The 14248-nt window shown below is 34.2% G+C and overlaps 1 protein-coding gene across 1 annotated transcript in view; it reads left to right on the forward strand.

Moving 5' to 3' along the window:
• Positions 1-14248, forward strand: part of LOC128216403 (uncharacterized) — a 34055-nt gene that overhangs the window by 4806 nt on the left and 15001 nt on the right. The window contains exon 2 of the mRNA XM_052922962.1: positions 1174-1276. Within this exon, the coding sequence (XP_052778922.1) occupies positions 1174-1276 (103 nt within the window). The remainder of the gene's footprint in view (positions 1-1173; positions 1277-14248) is intronic.

Raw genomic sequence — 14248 nt, forward strand, 5'->3', positions numbered from 1 at the left:
AGTATTAGTTATTGTTGCTTTTTTGAAAGGATCCATCTTTTAGAAAGATTATTATGTTCGCATCCCTTACGATATTTACGAACATTGATTAAATTACGATAAATGATATCCACGCTCTTCTCTTTTGTACCTTGTGATTTGGTTGTAATGCTTTGGAATACAGACAAACGTAATAGAATATCACACATAGACTGATATTAGAATTCCGTAGAGGTACGGTCTTCTTAATGCAAGTCCTGGATCCGACTTTGAAATGTTATTGCTAAATTTGAGTAATTATTTGGAACCTTCTCGTGTTGGAATTGATTTTCAGCTGATCTCATGCGTCAGTAGAGGATGCAAACATAAAAAACTACCATTTTCGAGAGATCCTTTAGTGTCCATATCACAAAACTTCAAGTGCAACCTTCTTATACTGTTATTTGTATTAGTAGAATTATGAATTGTGATGGGTTTCTTCAGAATCGAACCTATTCACTTAAAGGCGAACACTGTTGAAGTCGAATGTGAAGAGATTGGAGAATGTATGGTAAAGTACTGCTGCTGGTTCCAATGGAATAATTAATTGGGTTTTCATTAAACTTTTCGGTGTTGGGGAATTAACTAACAATTTGTTATATATGTTTGCCGTAAGTATGACATGGCAGGCGTCTGTTTCAATATCGTGATTTCGCGTTTAAGCTATCTTAGTATCGTACTGTCGCGTTATCACCATCGTACTGTCGCGTTTTCATCATCGTACTATCAAGTATCGCGTTTCAGATCAACACATTCACAGGCGATGGCCCTAACGGCATTCCGTACCTTGACCATAGATGGAAGAAGTACTGGGAACTGATTAAATTACTTAGTTTAATCGAAAACAATGTCATGCATGTATATCTGTCATTACATAATTTGTTTCTTTGTCGCTAAAAGACTCTACCAGCTAGCTAAGACCTTTACCTCCATTTGATACCGTTTACGGTTATGGTTTCCTAAGGGCATGACCATCGGAGACCGTTGGTTGCTTTGCATCTGTGAGTAGCATGCCGGTACAACTGGCCCTTAACATTCACCAACTGGAAACTTTGAAAACTAATAGCAGATCTAACACCTGTCCTTAACAGGTAGTCCTTCTTGACATATGTTTGACTGGGTTTAACTTTGTCCGTATTATTGTTGTTTTTTCAGGCCGTTGGTTATTCGGGTCAGTGTGCTGTCAGCTGTTTGGTTTGGTCAGTCAAGCGCTTGTCGCTGCGTCCGCCTGGATGATCACAATTTACGCCATTGAAAGGTAAACGCGTAGTTTTACTTCGTCAAACTCGTAGTCAGTGTAGTAACAAGATTTCCAGTCTGATTGGAATATGTGTCTTAATGATTCTTAAAACTTTAATACCGCTAAAGTATTTGCTATGGGGACGTTTACAGCGATGCACTTTATCAAACTGAGACTTTTGGTTTCATACACTGAAGATATTTTGAGTCCCAGAAGGAATACGTGATGTGACAAAAATCCTTATAATTTCAATTTTGCAATTTTTGACAAGGGTGAGGCTGTGTACAAGTTTAAGCAAATCACACCGTTCCATGGTTGTGGCCTACACTATGTAGATATATGCACTGTGTTGTTTGGGGAGTTTTGTGCTCTTGTTCTATATTGCTTGTTTGATTGTTTTTGATTGTTTTTGGGGGGTTTTTTTGTTCTATGTCCTTGGTGTTGACCCTGTGGCATTAAATGGGGTTTATGTTTAAACGTTTGGCTACTGAGCTTGTTTCTGTAGGTTTCCATATAAATATTGAGATGTACATGTTGTTACGTTGTGTGTATCTTTTTAGTGTGCGTTAAGTTTTTGTTAGGCCTTAACCCAGTTTTATTTGTAAATATATAGCTAGTTGACTTGTCCCTGAAATTGCCACTGTATCATTTATAAGCCATATAATAATGATGAATTCCATTGTGACAACAAAGTGTTGTTTTTTTCTTTAAGTACTTAATAAGTAAGCAAAACATTTAAATGCCAAAAAAGGAATGTCTTGCACATTTCACCAATCATTATTAGGGGAATTTGTATTTTCTATAAATGAGTGCACTATGCAATACATGTAGTTAGGATGACGCAGCTGTTGTAAACATGACGTCTTTTGAATAGCTTGCAACAATGGTTATACAATGGTTTGTTTTGATAATGGAATCCCGCACATGATGTTAAGATTCTATCGCAATATTATATTGTGACACGTTGCTTCCGTTTTTCTGGACAGTAATATGAACACCGCCTAGCGCAGCGGAGTCAAGTAATTTTTCGTATGAATTAGGGAGTAGAAGCAGCGTAAATAAATTGGTTTAAAACCAGTTTTCTACTTTTTGTTACAGTCACATTACCCATGACACCCCTCCCCGCAAAAGCATTACCAAGCTAGCTCTTTTCATAGGCTATCTACATACCTACTTTCAACACTATTCATGAATGTTTACGTAAGTTATTTGGCGGAAACATTCTTTCTATCTTTACCAACAGTGACATTGAACATGAACATATCCCCCAAAAACAACCCAACGCTAGCTCTACACATAAGCTACCTGCACACCAAGTTTGACCACTGTCCATCAACTCTTACTAAAGTTATTGGATGGAAACCATTTTTCTATTTTTGGAAACAGTGACCTTGACCTTGATCACACCCAACTCAAAAGAAATTCAAAGCTAGCTCTTCGCATAAGCTACCTACACTAACACATTCTTACTTTAGTAGTTGGGCAGAAACCATTTTTCTATTTTTAGTAACAGTGGTAACAGAGACATTGACCCCCGCCCCCACCTCTACTCAAAAGCGAGCTCAGGCTAGCGCTTTATATAAGCTACCTACATACAAACTTTCATAACAATCAAACAATTACTACTTTTTCAATTGGGCGGAAACCATTTTTTGTATTTATAGAAACAGTGACCATGACCTTGACCCAATCCCTCATAAACGGATAAGGGATGAACCAAAAAACCTAGTTGAAAATGGCACAAAAACCCGTCTAGATGCCACTTTGCCGTATTTTCGTTATATATGAAACGGCAGAAATCCGCCGCAATATTATTAAGCTATTTATGCACACTGGCTTCCAAGACATAAAGTTCTAAATCAGCTTCATTATTGCTCTCTAAGACAATTTATCTCAAAAATAAATTGGACTTTTTAAGATCTCTTAGAAGGACAAGTTATCGTAGTACGAGGGAAACTCGGTTAAAGAAACTTAATATGCATGGATAGATATATAGTTTGTCTAGCGTAGTAATTTCTCTCCAATGAGAAATCTTAGAAATTATTGAAATGCTAGATTTATTAAAATGATATCAGTTGACAGCGATTGGCGAAAATCAATATTTTAATGGCTTTGTTATCGAGACCAAGAGAGAAACACGTTAATTCGTAGTATGTTTAAAAAAGCCAAACTTAACGAATATACTTAAAAATAAAACAATAAATGCAGACGCTTTCATGATCTTTTTTCGATCTCAAAACGAAGGCAAATTCACTGCTAAATAAAGCTATCTTTATTTATTTTTACAAAAAAGGGTTGTGCGGGCTTTGCAGCTGTTCATTATTGCGACGAGGAACTTCATTGGGTAACAGATTGCCTTTTGTTATAAATATGAACATGTCTTACAGCTCGTGTCTTTAATACACTTATATTAACGCAGGCTTATTCTGATTCTGCATCGAACGAAAACTGCGTAACACTTCCACGCCTGGCATAAAAGTTGCTTAAACATATAAAAAAAAAATCCGATAATGCCTATGTGAAGTGTCGAAAAGAAGAAAATGCAAACACTCAATAAAAATAGCTAAAATGATACCAGAATGGTACACTTTGACTAAAAACACAATTTCTCTTTTCACTTTGTTAACAAAGCAATCGTTTAGCTTATACTTTCAATAACCTTTTTGTTTATGCCTCTAGAATCATAGGTTAACAAACCAAGAAAACCTTACACGTCTGTCCTCCGGGTAGTTGTATTTATATTGCGATAAAAGTAATATAAACCTACTTAGCAGGTCAATATATCCTCCCAGAAACACCAAAATACTTTTAGAACCGCCATTTTGTTCCGCATCTAACATTTCCCTCACTTAAAATTCTGCAAAAATAGAAAAACGTTTGACCCCCTGCCCAGGGACATTTGAACAGAATATAATTGATATAATTGATATGAGCATGAATAAATATATAAGTAGGAATAATTAGTTCATGTATTAAGTTCATGTATTAAGTGACATAACAACAAGAAAACACGTTTGCAATCAACTCAGGTTTATTGAAACAGTTGAAAATATGATATAAACATATCCAGCTAACGTAAAACATACAATGTTTCATTCGGGCCATTTAAAAATCCAAAAATATTCTGTTTTAGACCAAAATAAACAAAACAGACAGTTGATTCGACTTATACAAGAGTACATCGCCGTAATACATATATATATATATATATATATATATATATATATATATATATATATATATATATATATACATGTCACTTATCTAAATTTATAAACATAAGATTATAAAACATAATGTGTAACGAAGTCAAAACGTTTATGTAAATTGAATACAAACTAATAATTATGTTAACATTGGCGGTGAGGGAAAGTTTCATAACTACACTTTTAAGTTGTACTATTTATAAATGAGTTGCTTATAACAAATGCTTCTTTTATTTATTTACAGACATTCATAACTTACTTTTTATCACATGATGCCAATAGTTGATGGAATTTGGTTCATCCTCTATGTCCCTACTATTAGAACATAAAAACTAACGTTCGTAACGAGGTATATTATTAAGTGTATATCGTCATGTTTGTATTCTAAACGGGTGTGCAGAAACTCACAATCTAACAAAGTATAAACGTAAATTCTTTGGAAATAAATCTAAGTATGTTTAATAATCAAAGGAAATTATCTTATAACTCTTACATATCTATTATTATATAGAGGATTTCTACATAGTTCTCCATACACTGTAGCACTATATGTGTTTATTTTAACCTTTAACAATCGCTTACAAAATTTTAAATGTATACGTCATATCTCTTTTGACATGCTACAACCCCAAATTTCACAGGCATGATTCGATATTGAGCCAACAAAAGTATAAAATAATTGACAATTTAGCTTTAAGGTCGTATTGTTTGCATGTATATATAAAGTATTCATAGCCTTAAGGGCTATTTCAACCAATTCACTATTCTAAGTAATTTACCTTTTATACCACATTTTTACAGTTTAAGCCACAAAGAATTGCGATTAATACTATCAAATCGCTTAAGCATGTCGACATAAATAACATATATTTATTTTCATTAATATATTATTGAGCAATAAACATTAAAATATAAATTGCGTCAACTGGTGAGCAACCTTTACGAAATCTGAATTGTGCTTCCAAAACAGTAGCATTAGATTCATACAATTGTTGTAAACACTTTTAAAAAACAGCTTACAGGTGTAACTCCTTTGTAATTTTTGGCATCATTAACAGAACCTTTTTATGAAGAGGAATAATAAGACCTTCTGTCCACTTTTCTGGAAAGAACCCTGACAATAAAATGCTATTAAATATATCGCAAGTTTCATATATAAAACAAATATCAAATGAATTAATCAAATTAGAAAAATCAGTATTGCCCTTTTTACAATCAGTTTAACCATGTGTGTTCCACGACAGGATGGAAACCTCTCCGCCGTCGTGTCCCTATGCTCTCACAGCGGTTCCGTCGATGTAGAGGGTGTCGTAGGCTATGTTCGCCCTCCGCCTCTTTCATCTGGGGAACCAGCTTCCTTCTCTTCTTGATGACATCCGATGGGAATTGTTCAAAAACATGACACTGGGACGCATCAAGCTGTTAGCATGATTTTCGATATTTGAAAAAGTAAATTTTGCAATGATATTCTTGGTCTTGCCCGCAACTGAGGAACCTGGTGACATGTGAACCCTCAGCGAATCGAATACTTTTGGCTAACTCACGGGCGATCTCGAAGGCGTCCTGGAGATGATGAGGCAACACCCGCTCTATTGCTTCCGCATGCTTAATCCCGTTGGTGTTTATCCTCGGACACCCCAGTGAAAGCCAAATTGTTTCTCATAGATTGAGACTGTATATATGAGACGCCGTCACGCAGGGCATCCCTCTCCTTTTCCAGCTTCTTTGTCCGCTCTGCCAGTACAGCCGCGTGTATATCGCCCACTCCACCTTGTCCTCGAGACGTATTACTCTCACGTCAACTTTCTTCACCCGGTCATCCAGCGCAACACACAACTGTTTAATGTCCACCTCAAACGATGACATTCTTTTTTCTAAGGATTCGATGGTCCCCATTTTTTCTACAGTTTCAAGCCTACCACTCACGGCATTCAACATATTCATTAAGTCACGGTGTGTAGGCTCACTGGTGCTTATAACCATGGCTAAACTGACTTCTGTAAATCCACTAACTTTGCTTACAAATACACTTCCGTCCAAATTTTCATCATAGTGAAGCACAGGTTAGTCCTGTTTATAATGTCACTTACAGATGTATTTCCAGTGCCCGAATCTCCGGACGGGCCTCTTTGTTTACATATTTTCAGGTTATTGGTTTCATTGTCACTACTATTTCTATCTTTTCTATTTTTGTTTTTAGATTTAGTCATCATTTTTCATTGTAAATGTTTCCCAAGCACCATTTTACATAAAATTCATTTTCAACTAGTTTTATAAAGATTAATTTTTTAATAAATTCCAAAATATTTTTCATACCATAAAATCGAGTGTTAGCTCCTAAATCACGTGACTTCTTATAAAGGATATACAGGAAAAGGGAAGAAAACTAATTGTTTTATTTCATTATGTAGTTATGAATTATATCAGTCCTGTTATTTGATTTTATACGTGAAAAACGACATAATTATCGTCTTATTAATCTGTTAATATACCATTACTCTTCCTGTACGAAGTCTTTAGAATTCATCCTTAACAAGCATGTGTCAATGTCCTCTACATTCAGCAGATGACAAGCCCTGTTGACAAGACTGGGTTAATTGCTATCTTATCCCATTTCCATACAATCAATAACAAGACTAGTTTCAAAACGGGAGTGTTGTCCGTTGATGCATACTGGTAGAATAGATTATGAGGCTATGGCGGAAGAAGTTTGTTTTGAGGTTGTTGAACGACATTGATGTTGGTAGAAGTAACTCAATTTAGAACAAAATGCCTTTCTTATTAACTTATAATAACTGATATTATGGATTGTCATATTGATTGTCATTTGTCATGCTATGTACTTATTTTTGCAATGGTCTATACATGAGTTATGTATAACAAGTACAAGCTCTCCAGAAGTATTGGGGGTTTTGCAGTTAAAAAATTTTACGTTTTGGTCGCAAATCCAACTTTAACATAGAGTAGATATATCAGGTATGCATGCATTACATGGAATTGATATATTGGTATTTTAATGAAGCTATTTTCTAAACTTGTATTTGCCTTTACACAATGGTAATGTCATCTATAGTTAATACAACTATAAAATGGTATTATACAACAGGGATTGGCAAGTATTTATATGAATTTATCTAAGATTGTAAGGACAAAGAAGTCAGATAGCGCCTCTACGATATCAAGATCCGGAGATAATTTTGTAAATTTATTCAATAGTATCTTGTTTGTTGTTTATATGTAATAATTTGACTCTTACTGAGTCATGACTTAAACAGTTGTCTTATAGTATTTTAACAATCAGTATGTATAACATTTTAAGCACATTCTTAGAAGGGTACATAGAGCGTACAAGTCAATAAGCATTGTTTAGTTGTTTTAAGATTTAAATGTATTTTACAACTTGTAGAAACACAGTTTTTTTGGAAGTTGTGCTTACTCTTAGGGCTATTACGTGAGATACTAACTTGTGTGGACGTTGGATGGACATTGTGTTGATCATTTACTCTCGATTAGTGATGCACGATTGATCATTATTAACATCTACAAGAACTTTAAAAATAACAGCTTCAATTCAACGTTCATTTTTTTGGCCACCCACACGTAGACTTAGAATTCTCTAAGCAATGCATAATGGTATATTTCCAAAAATATATCCCGAGAAAATGATATCGTAAAAATTGCTTTACAGATTTCTCAATGTAAATGTAGTCAATGCACACGCTTCAATAGCATGTAGTAAAACCTCTTTCAATGAAGCAGTCTCGTCTACTTTGTTATCAAGTAATATCATTCGAAAAGACGGCTGAAAGTGCATCCCCATAGGTTGCTCCCATATAGGTGATGATGCTATGAATTGTATTGTCTAACTTCTTATAACTGAGAATGTAAAGAACTGACACATCAGTTTGACTTTAATTGTATCAGACGCTTCTTAAAATAAGAATAAATATATTGACAGTTTTTTTTGTGAAACACATTTGGAGACGTTGTTATGTTCAGTGCAAGCTCAGATAAAATGATGTTGATTACTGTTCTGTTTTTAAGCATCCTGCTGACCAAGTGTGCTTAATTTGTTTCGCTCTGGACCACTCCATCACAAGAGTACAGTTTGTCTTTTAGATAAAATCAATTTATGAACATGCCACAAATGCAATAACTGGATAACTGTGGTTAAGTGCTATCAAGCTGCAAGTATGTTCGCTTAATGTACTTTAAGTAATTTGAGGTTCAGAACTCGCTAGTAGTGTTCGTCAATGTAAATATCGTTATATTCTAGGTTAATTGTGTTTCTTTTTATCAAATGATTTAAATGACAAGGTATAGTTTATAGAGTGTTTGCGTTAAGAATAACAACTTAAGTGGCAAGTGGTATAGATTTTGACCAAATTTCAATTTACCTGTTGCTATTCGCAGAGGAGGATGTTGTGTTGATGTTGTTTTCAGAGACAAAGGTTTGATCGTAGAATTCCCTTCATTGTTTATAATCCGATTTTCGTAAATAGAATATAATGGTTAATATTGATAAAAGGAAATGGTGGAAGGCTTGGAAGTTCTGATAAACGTATTTAAAACAGCAAAGAAGTTTAAATTGTTTGTTCTTTTAATTACCTGGGTGTTGTTTTAATAAGCTGAGGTTCCTTCATGAGAACTACAAAAGAACTTGCAGGGGAAATGTTGAGATCTCTTTAGTCTTTGATGGCTTTGATTTGTAGATCTTCCGTTTCAATAAATATGATGTTTTATCTTTTTAACGCATTCATTTCATCTGTTTTAAAATAATGTTCTGAAGTTTTGAGTTTATGTTTTCAGAGATATACAACCAGAGGTTATGTAAACTGGTTTCGCTTATGAGGCAATATATAAATAATCTGGTTTAATACTTCCTAAAAATTTGCCTTCGTTAAGCAGGATAGTAGTATATTAAGAGCGGTTTCAAATACGATCACATATGTTTTGTTGGGAAGAAGTCTTCTATGACGAACTGGGTAATTAAAATTTCGTGCACTATCCTGGTTGAACAAAGTAGAAGAATGGGTCTCAAGATGTTTATATTAAAGTAGTTTGAAGCCTTTGTTACCTGTATTTGCATCTAAATGCATTCAGGGGAATAAAGTCCAGTTTTTAACAATAACCATATTATAGAAATGTTTTAGGCTAATTACGCATATCTTTGCTTAAAGTATATATTGAACTCGGTAGGCACAATAAGGTTCTGAGAAATGAAAGCATATTACATAATGTAAACTGTTTGTTATTGCGGATAACACATTTTTGCTCTCATATGCCCATACCTTAGACGTCAATACATCCCGTGGTATATAATTACACCCCAACGTTTTAAATGAACTATATTATAATAAAATACTCTTTAGAAAATTAGTTTGTATTGTGATAAATCCATCAAATCAGGAGACTCTTTATATAATATTTAAAATGCTTTTGGGTGTTCCTTGAAACTACTATATATATTCAGTGTATTGATATTTCCAAATGATTTATGATTAACTATGATACTATTATCATTCATACGTAGTCATCAAATGCATTTATAAAATAAGTGTATAAATTTCTATCAGTGTGTAAGTGTCCAATGTTTGACTCATTGCCATTTGTTTACATAAAATCATGTACTTTTTAAGATAATTTGAATCTGTATGTGTTTAATGAAATTTAATCATAAGCATTATTTTTCCATATTTATGCAAAAAGCTGCAGAAACAAGCTCAGTAGCACAAGGTTTAATCATAAACCCGGTTTAGTGTCACTGGGCAAACGCCAAAGACACAAAATCACAAACAAGAAACAAAGAAGAACAGCACAAAACTCCACAAACAACACAGTGCATACATACGATATATATATATATATAGGTATGTTTATCAAGAATTGTTAGGTACCGCCTTGGAACGGTCAGTAAAATGTAAATTTACTAAATGTCACATGCCATGTTTTAATTGTATATTTGTTTGTAAGATGATGAGCTTGTAATATTTAAATATTCTTGTTGTCTGTTCTGCAAAGTCGATTAAATACGGCCTTGACCAGCATAATTATGGCAAAGAATAATAAGGTAGCCAGTGAAAATTTTCATTTCGAAATTATGAGCCGATTAACCTATGGAAGTAATATATTAACGCACATAATCTTTCTCATTTTTACAAAGATTCTATTTATTTTCTAATTTGTTCTCAATTGGCAAAATACGTTTAACGTAGTCATGTTATTTTTTATTTAAAGCGTGCCGGTCCTGGAGGAACTGGTCGCGAATTCTAGTTTTTTTGCATGAGCAAAAAGCAAGGTTAGCTATGATGGTTTTATTCAAGAAGCCCAACATGTGTAATTAGTATATTTGATCGTCTTCTCCTTGAATATAACAGATGGCAATATACTACACTCCTATATAGAGTTATTTGGGACTTGATTTAGAACACATGATTTTTATTCATTCGCTTTCAAAAATAAACAATAGGTATAATATTATAATCGTTATTAACTTCAACTTCAACATTTGGTGATACCCATTAAACAAATGTCGACATCCAAATAATAATTAATTACAACACAATACATCTAAGGTTTTAAAGAGTACATATTTATTAAGCACATTTAGGTCAATATAAGGAAAAGATAGAGAAGCAGATATATTATAAAGTTTTTCCCTTTCTAGTTAACATAGCATGATGATAGGAGAAACATCTCTAATAGACTTGAATTTTCACATAACATCATCTTAATAAACTTTTAAACTTTTGAATAGTTGGAAATTATACATATATAGTGTTAACACTATAAGTGGGCACGATAAAAAATTATATTTAGATTCGACTACTCTCAAATTACGATCTTTTCAATATTTAAATAACTGCCTGTTTCAATTTCCTATGAACAAAATTAATGTTTTTATTATGTCCTTACACGAAATAAATGGTTTTGCGAACCATTTATTTCTGTAAGTATATTTTAACAATCTTTAACCATTAGGAAGTATCAGAATTTTATTAAAAACGTTGTTCAATTGAATACATCCATTTTAAATCCCACTTAGTCATTCGCGTAAAAGACTATAAACATTTATTTAATTGCTTAGAGATTCAAAATAACTACTCACAATCTTTTAAAAGAAAGCCTTCTATATTGTTTTAAAATTAGATTAAACCTGATTGACAGGAACGTAGTTGATATGGAAGGTATGTTAGACATGTTCAACTCACGGAGTTGATATGGAAGGTATGTTAGACATGTTCAACTCACGGAGTTGGTATGGAAGGTATGTTAGACATGTTCAACTCACGGAGTTGGTATGGAAGGTATGTTAGACATGTTCAACTCACGAAGTTGATATGGAAGGTATGTTAGACATGTTCAACTCACGGAGTTGATATGGAAGGTATGTTAGACATGTTCAACTCACGGAGTTGATATGGAAGGTATGTTAGACATGTTCAACTCACGGAGTTGATATGGAAGGTATGTTAGACATGTTCAACTCACGGAGTTGATATGGAAGGTATGTTAGACATGTTCAACTCACGAAGTTGATATGGAAGGTATGTTAGACATGTTCAACTCACGGAGTTGATATGGAAGGTATGTTAGACATGTTCAACTCACGGAGTTGATATGGAAGGTATGTTAGACATGTTCAACTCACGGAGTTGATATGGAAGGTATGTTAGACATGTTCAACTCACGAAGTTGATATGGAAGGTATGTTAGACATGTTCAACTCACGGAGTTGGTATGGAAGGTATGTTAGACATGTTCAACTCACGGAGTTGGTATGGAAGGTATGTAAGACATGTTCAACTCACGGAGTTGGTATGGAAGGTATGTAAGACATGTTCAACTCACGGAGTTGATATGGAAGGTATGTTAGACATGTTCAACTCACGGAGTTGGTATGGAAGGTATGTAAGACATGTTCAACTCACGGAGTTGGTATGGAAGGTATGTAAGACATGTTCAACTCACGAAGTTGGTATGGAAGGTATGTTAGACATGTTCAACTCACGGAGTTGGTATGGAAGGTATGTAAGACATGTTCAACTCACGGAGTTGATATGGAAGGTATGTAAGACATGTTCAACTCACGGAGTTGGTATGGAAGGTATGTTAGACATGTTCAACTCACGGAGTTGGTATGGAAGGTATGTAAGACATGTTCAACTCACGGAGTTGGTATGGAAGGTATGTAAGACATGTTCAACTCACGGAGTTGATATGGAAGGTATGTAAGACATGTTCAACTCACGGAGTTGGTATCACATCATCACATATCTAATCGGTTTAATAAAAAACAAATTACACACAATTACTGGAGGACTTTCTTTTCGTGTGGTAGACTGACTGACGTGTTGGGGAACCTTGCAATATTCTAAGATGCCAGGATTTGCCTTGAAATTTGCCTCAATACAACTAAAAAGAGATCAACACAGAAAAATAAGTTCTAGTTTCTTCAATTCTGCCACTCATTTATAGTCTTAAAATCACATATGGTTGATTTTTTCACCTCATGTTACGCTCGTAAACGGTATTTTGTATTAATAATACTTGATTTCATCACGAAAAAAGGGTTGCTTGCAGTTCTATTCAATGTGAGTGTTTATGTTCAACACCCAAAATATCATATTTCTTGTTAAGGTATCCTACTGAAAAAATATAAAGCCAGAAAGACAGGCGGAGATTTCCGCCAGTCACGAGGTATGCATACATTATATCTCAGAATCGTTCGGTTATTTCCGGAGATTGTATACGGAAATAATCGACTGTTGAAGGTCATGGAATGGGTAATGAAAAGGGGTAATGTTTGTTCATAAAACGTCCGTGCGAAGCTTTATTTGTCACTTATATGACGGGAATTGTATATTCTACTTAGTTTTTGTTCTGAAAAGAACGCCTATGCTCCGTGACTTTACAAAGGAATTTCCATCTTAATCGTTCTGTACTCGTGCATTCGTTCACGAGACGAACTTCCTCGTCTAGTAAAAACATTTACGAGCAGGCAGAACATTCGATGTCAGTGTCTGTTTTATACGAATGAGTTAACAGTTTAGATGCAAGGCCTATCTCCATTTCAGCATTTTTTTTCGAATACCTTGTATATAATTGCGGGCGTTAATGTGGGGTGTATTACTCGGAAATCATAAAAGTCCTCATCCGACAAAGTTCTATATGACCACTGCTCTGATTCTCTTGCGATGACAAGCTGTTTTACACGTGTTTTTTTTTCATTCATAACTACTAGGAATCGACCTTGGATTAACAGGTCTTTTGTTAATAAAGCTATGGAGACCAGATGTACATAGTATTCTGCATATATCGGGAACAAACCCAATTTACCTTAGTGCTTCCTGATATGAAATCTAAGTAGCGTTTAATAAATATATTTCTGCTGGTACTTTTCCTTTTGAGTGACAAAAGCTTTTGCAGGAATAGAAGCTTAATAATGACGTTAGAGACTAAGTTCCACTTCTAAATTATGATGACAGAAAATAAGGCCTCTTAATTCCTCGACAACTCCCCATGGAAAATAAGACCAAAATACAATCTATTCAAATGTCCTTAGTTATCTCTTTGAATCATATCACGAAGTAGGCGTACATTACAGGATTGAGATGTTTCACAAATAACGTATTCGACTTCTGTTTCTTAGTCTTACATTTAAACGTATAATGTGTAAAAGGGTTTGAATATGATTTTAGCTCATACTTAAAAAGCAACATATCCTCTCATTAACCTGATAATACATCATTACTCTTCCTGTGTGAAATCTTTAGAATTCATC

The sequence above is a fragment of the Mya arenaria genome, chromosome 14 (genome assembly GCF_026914265.1).
Source record: "Mya arenaria isolate MELC-2E11 chromosome 14, ASM2691426v1".
In the NCBI taxonomy this organism is placed as follows: domain Eukaryota; kingdom Metazoa; phylum Mollusca; class Bivalvia; order Myida; family Myidae; genus Mya; species Mya arenaria.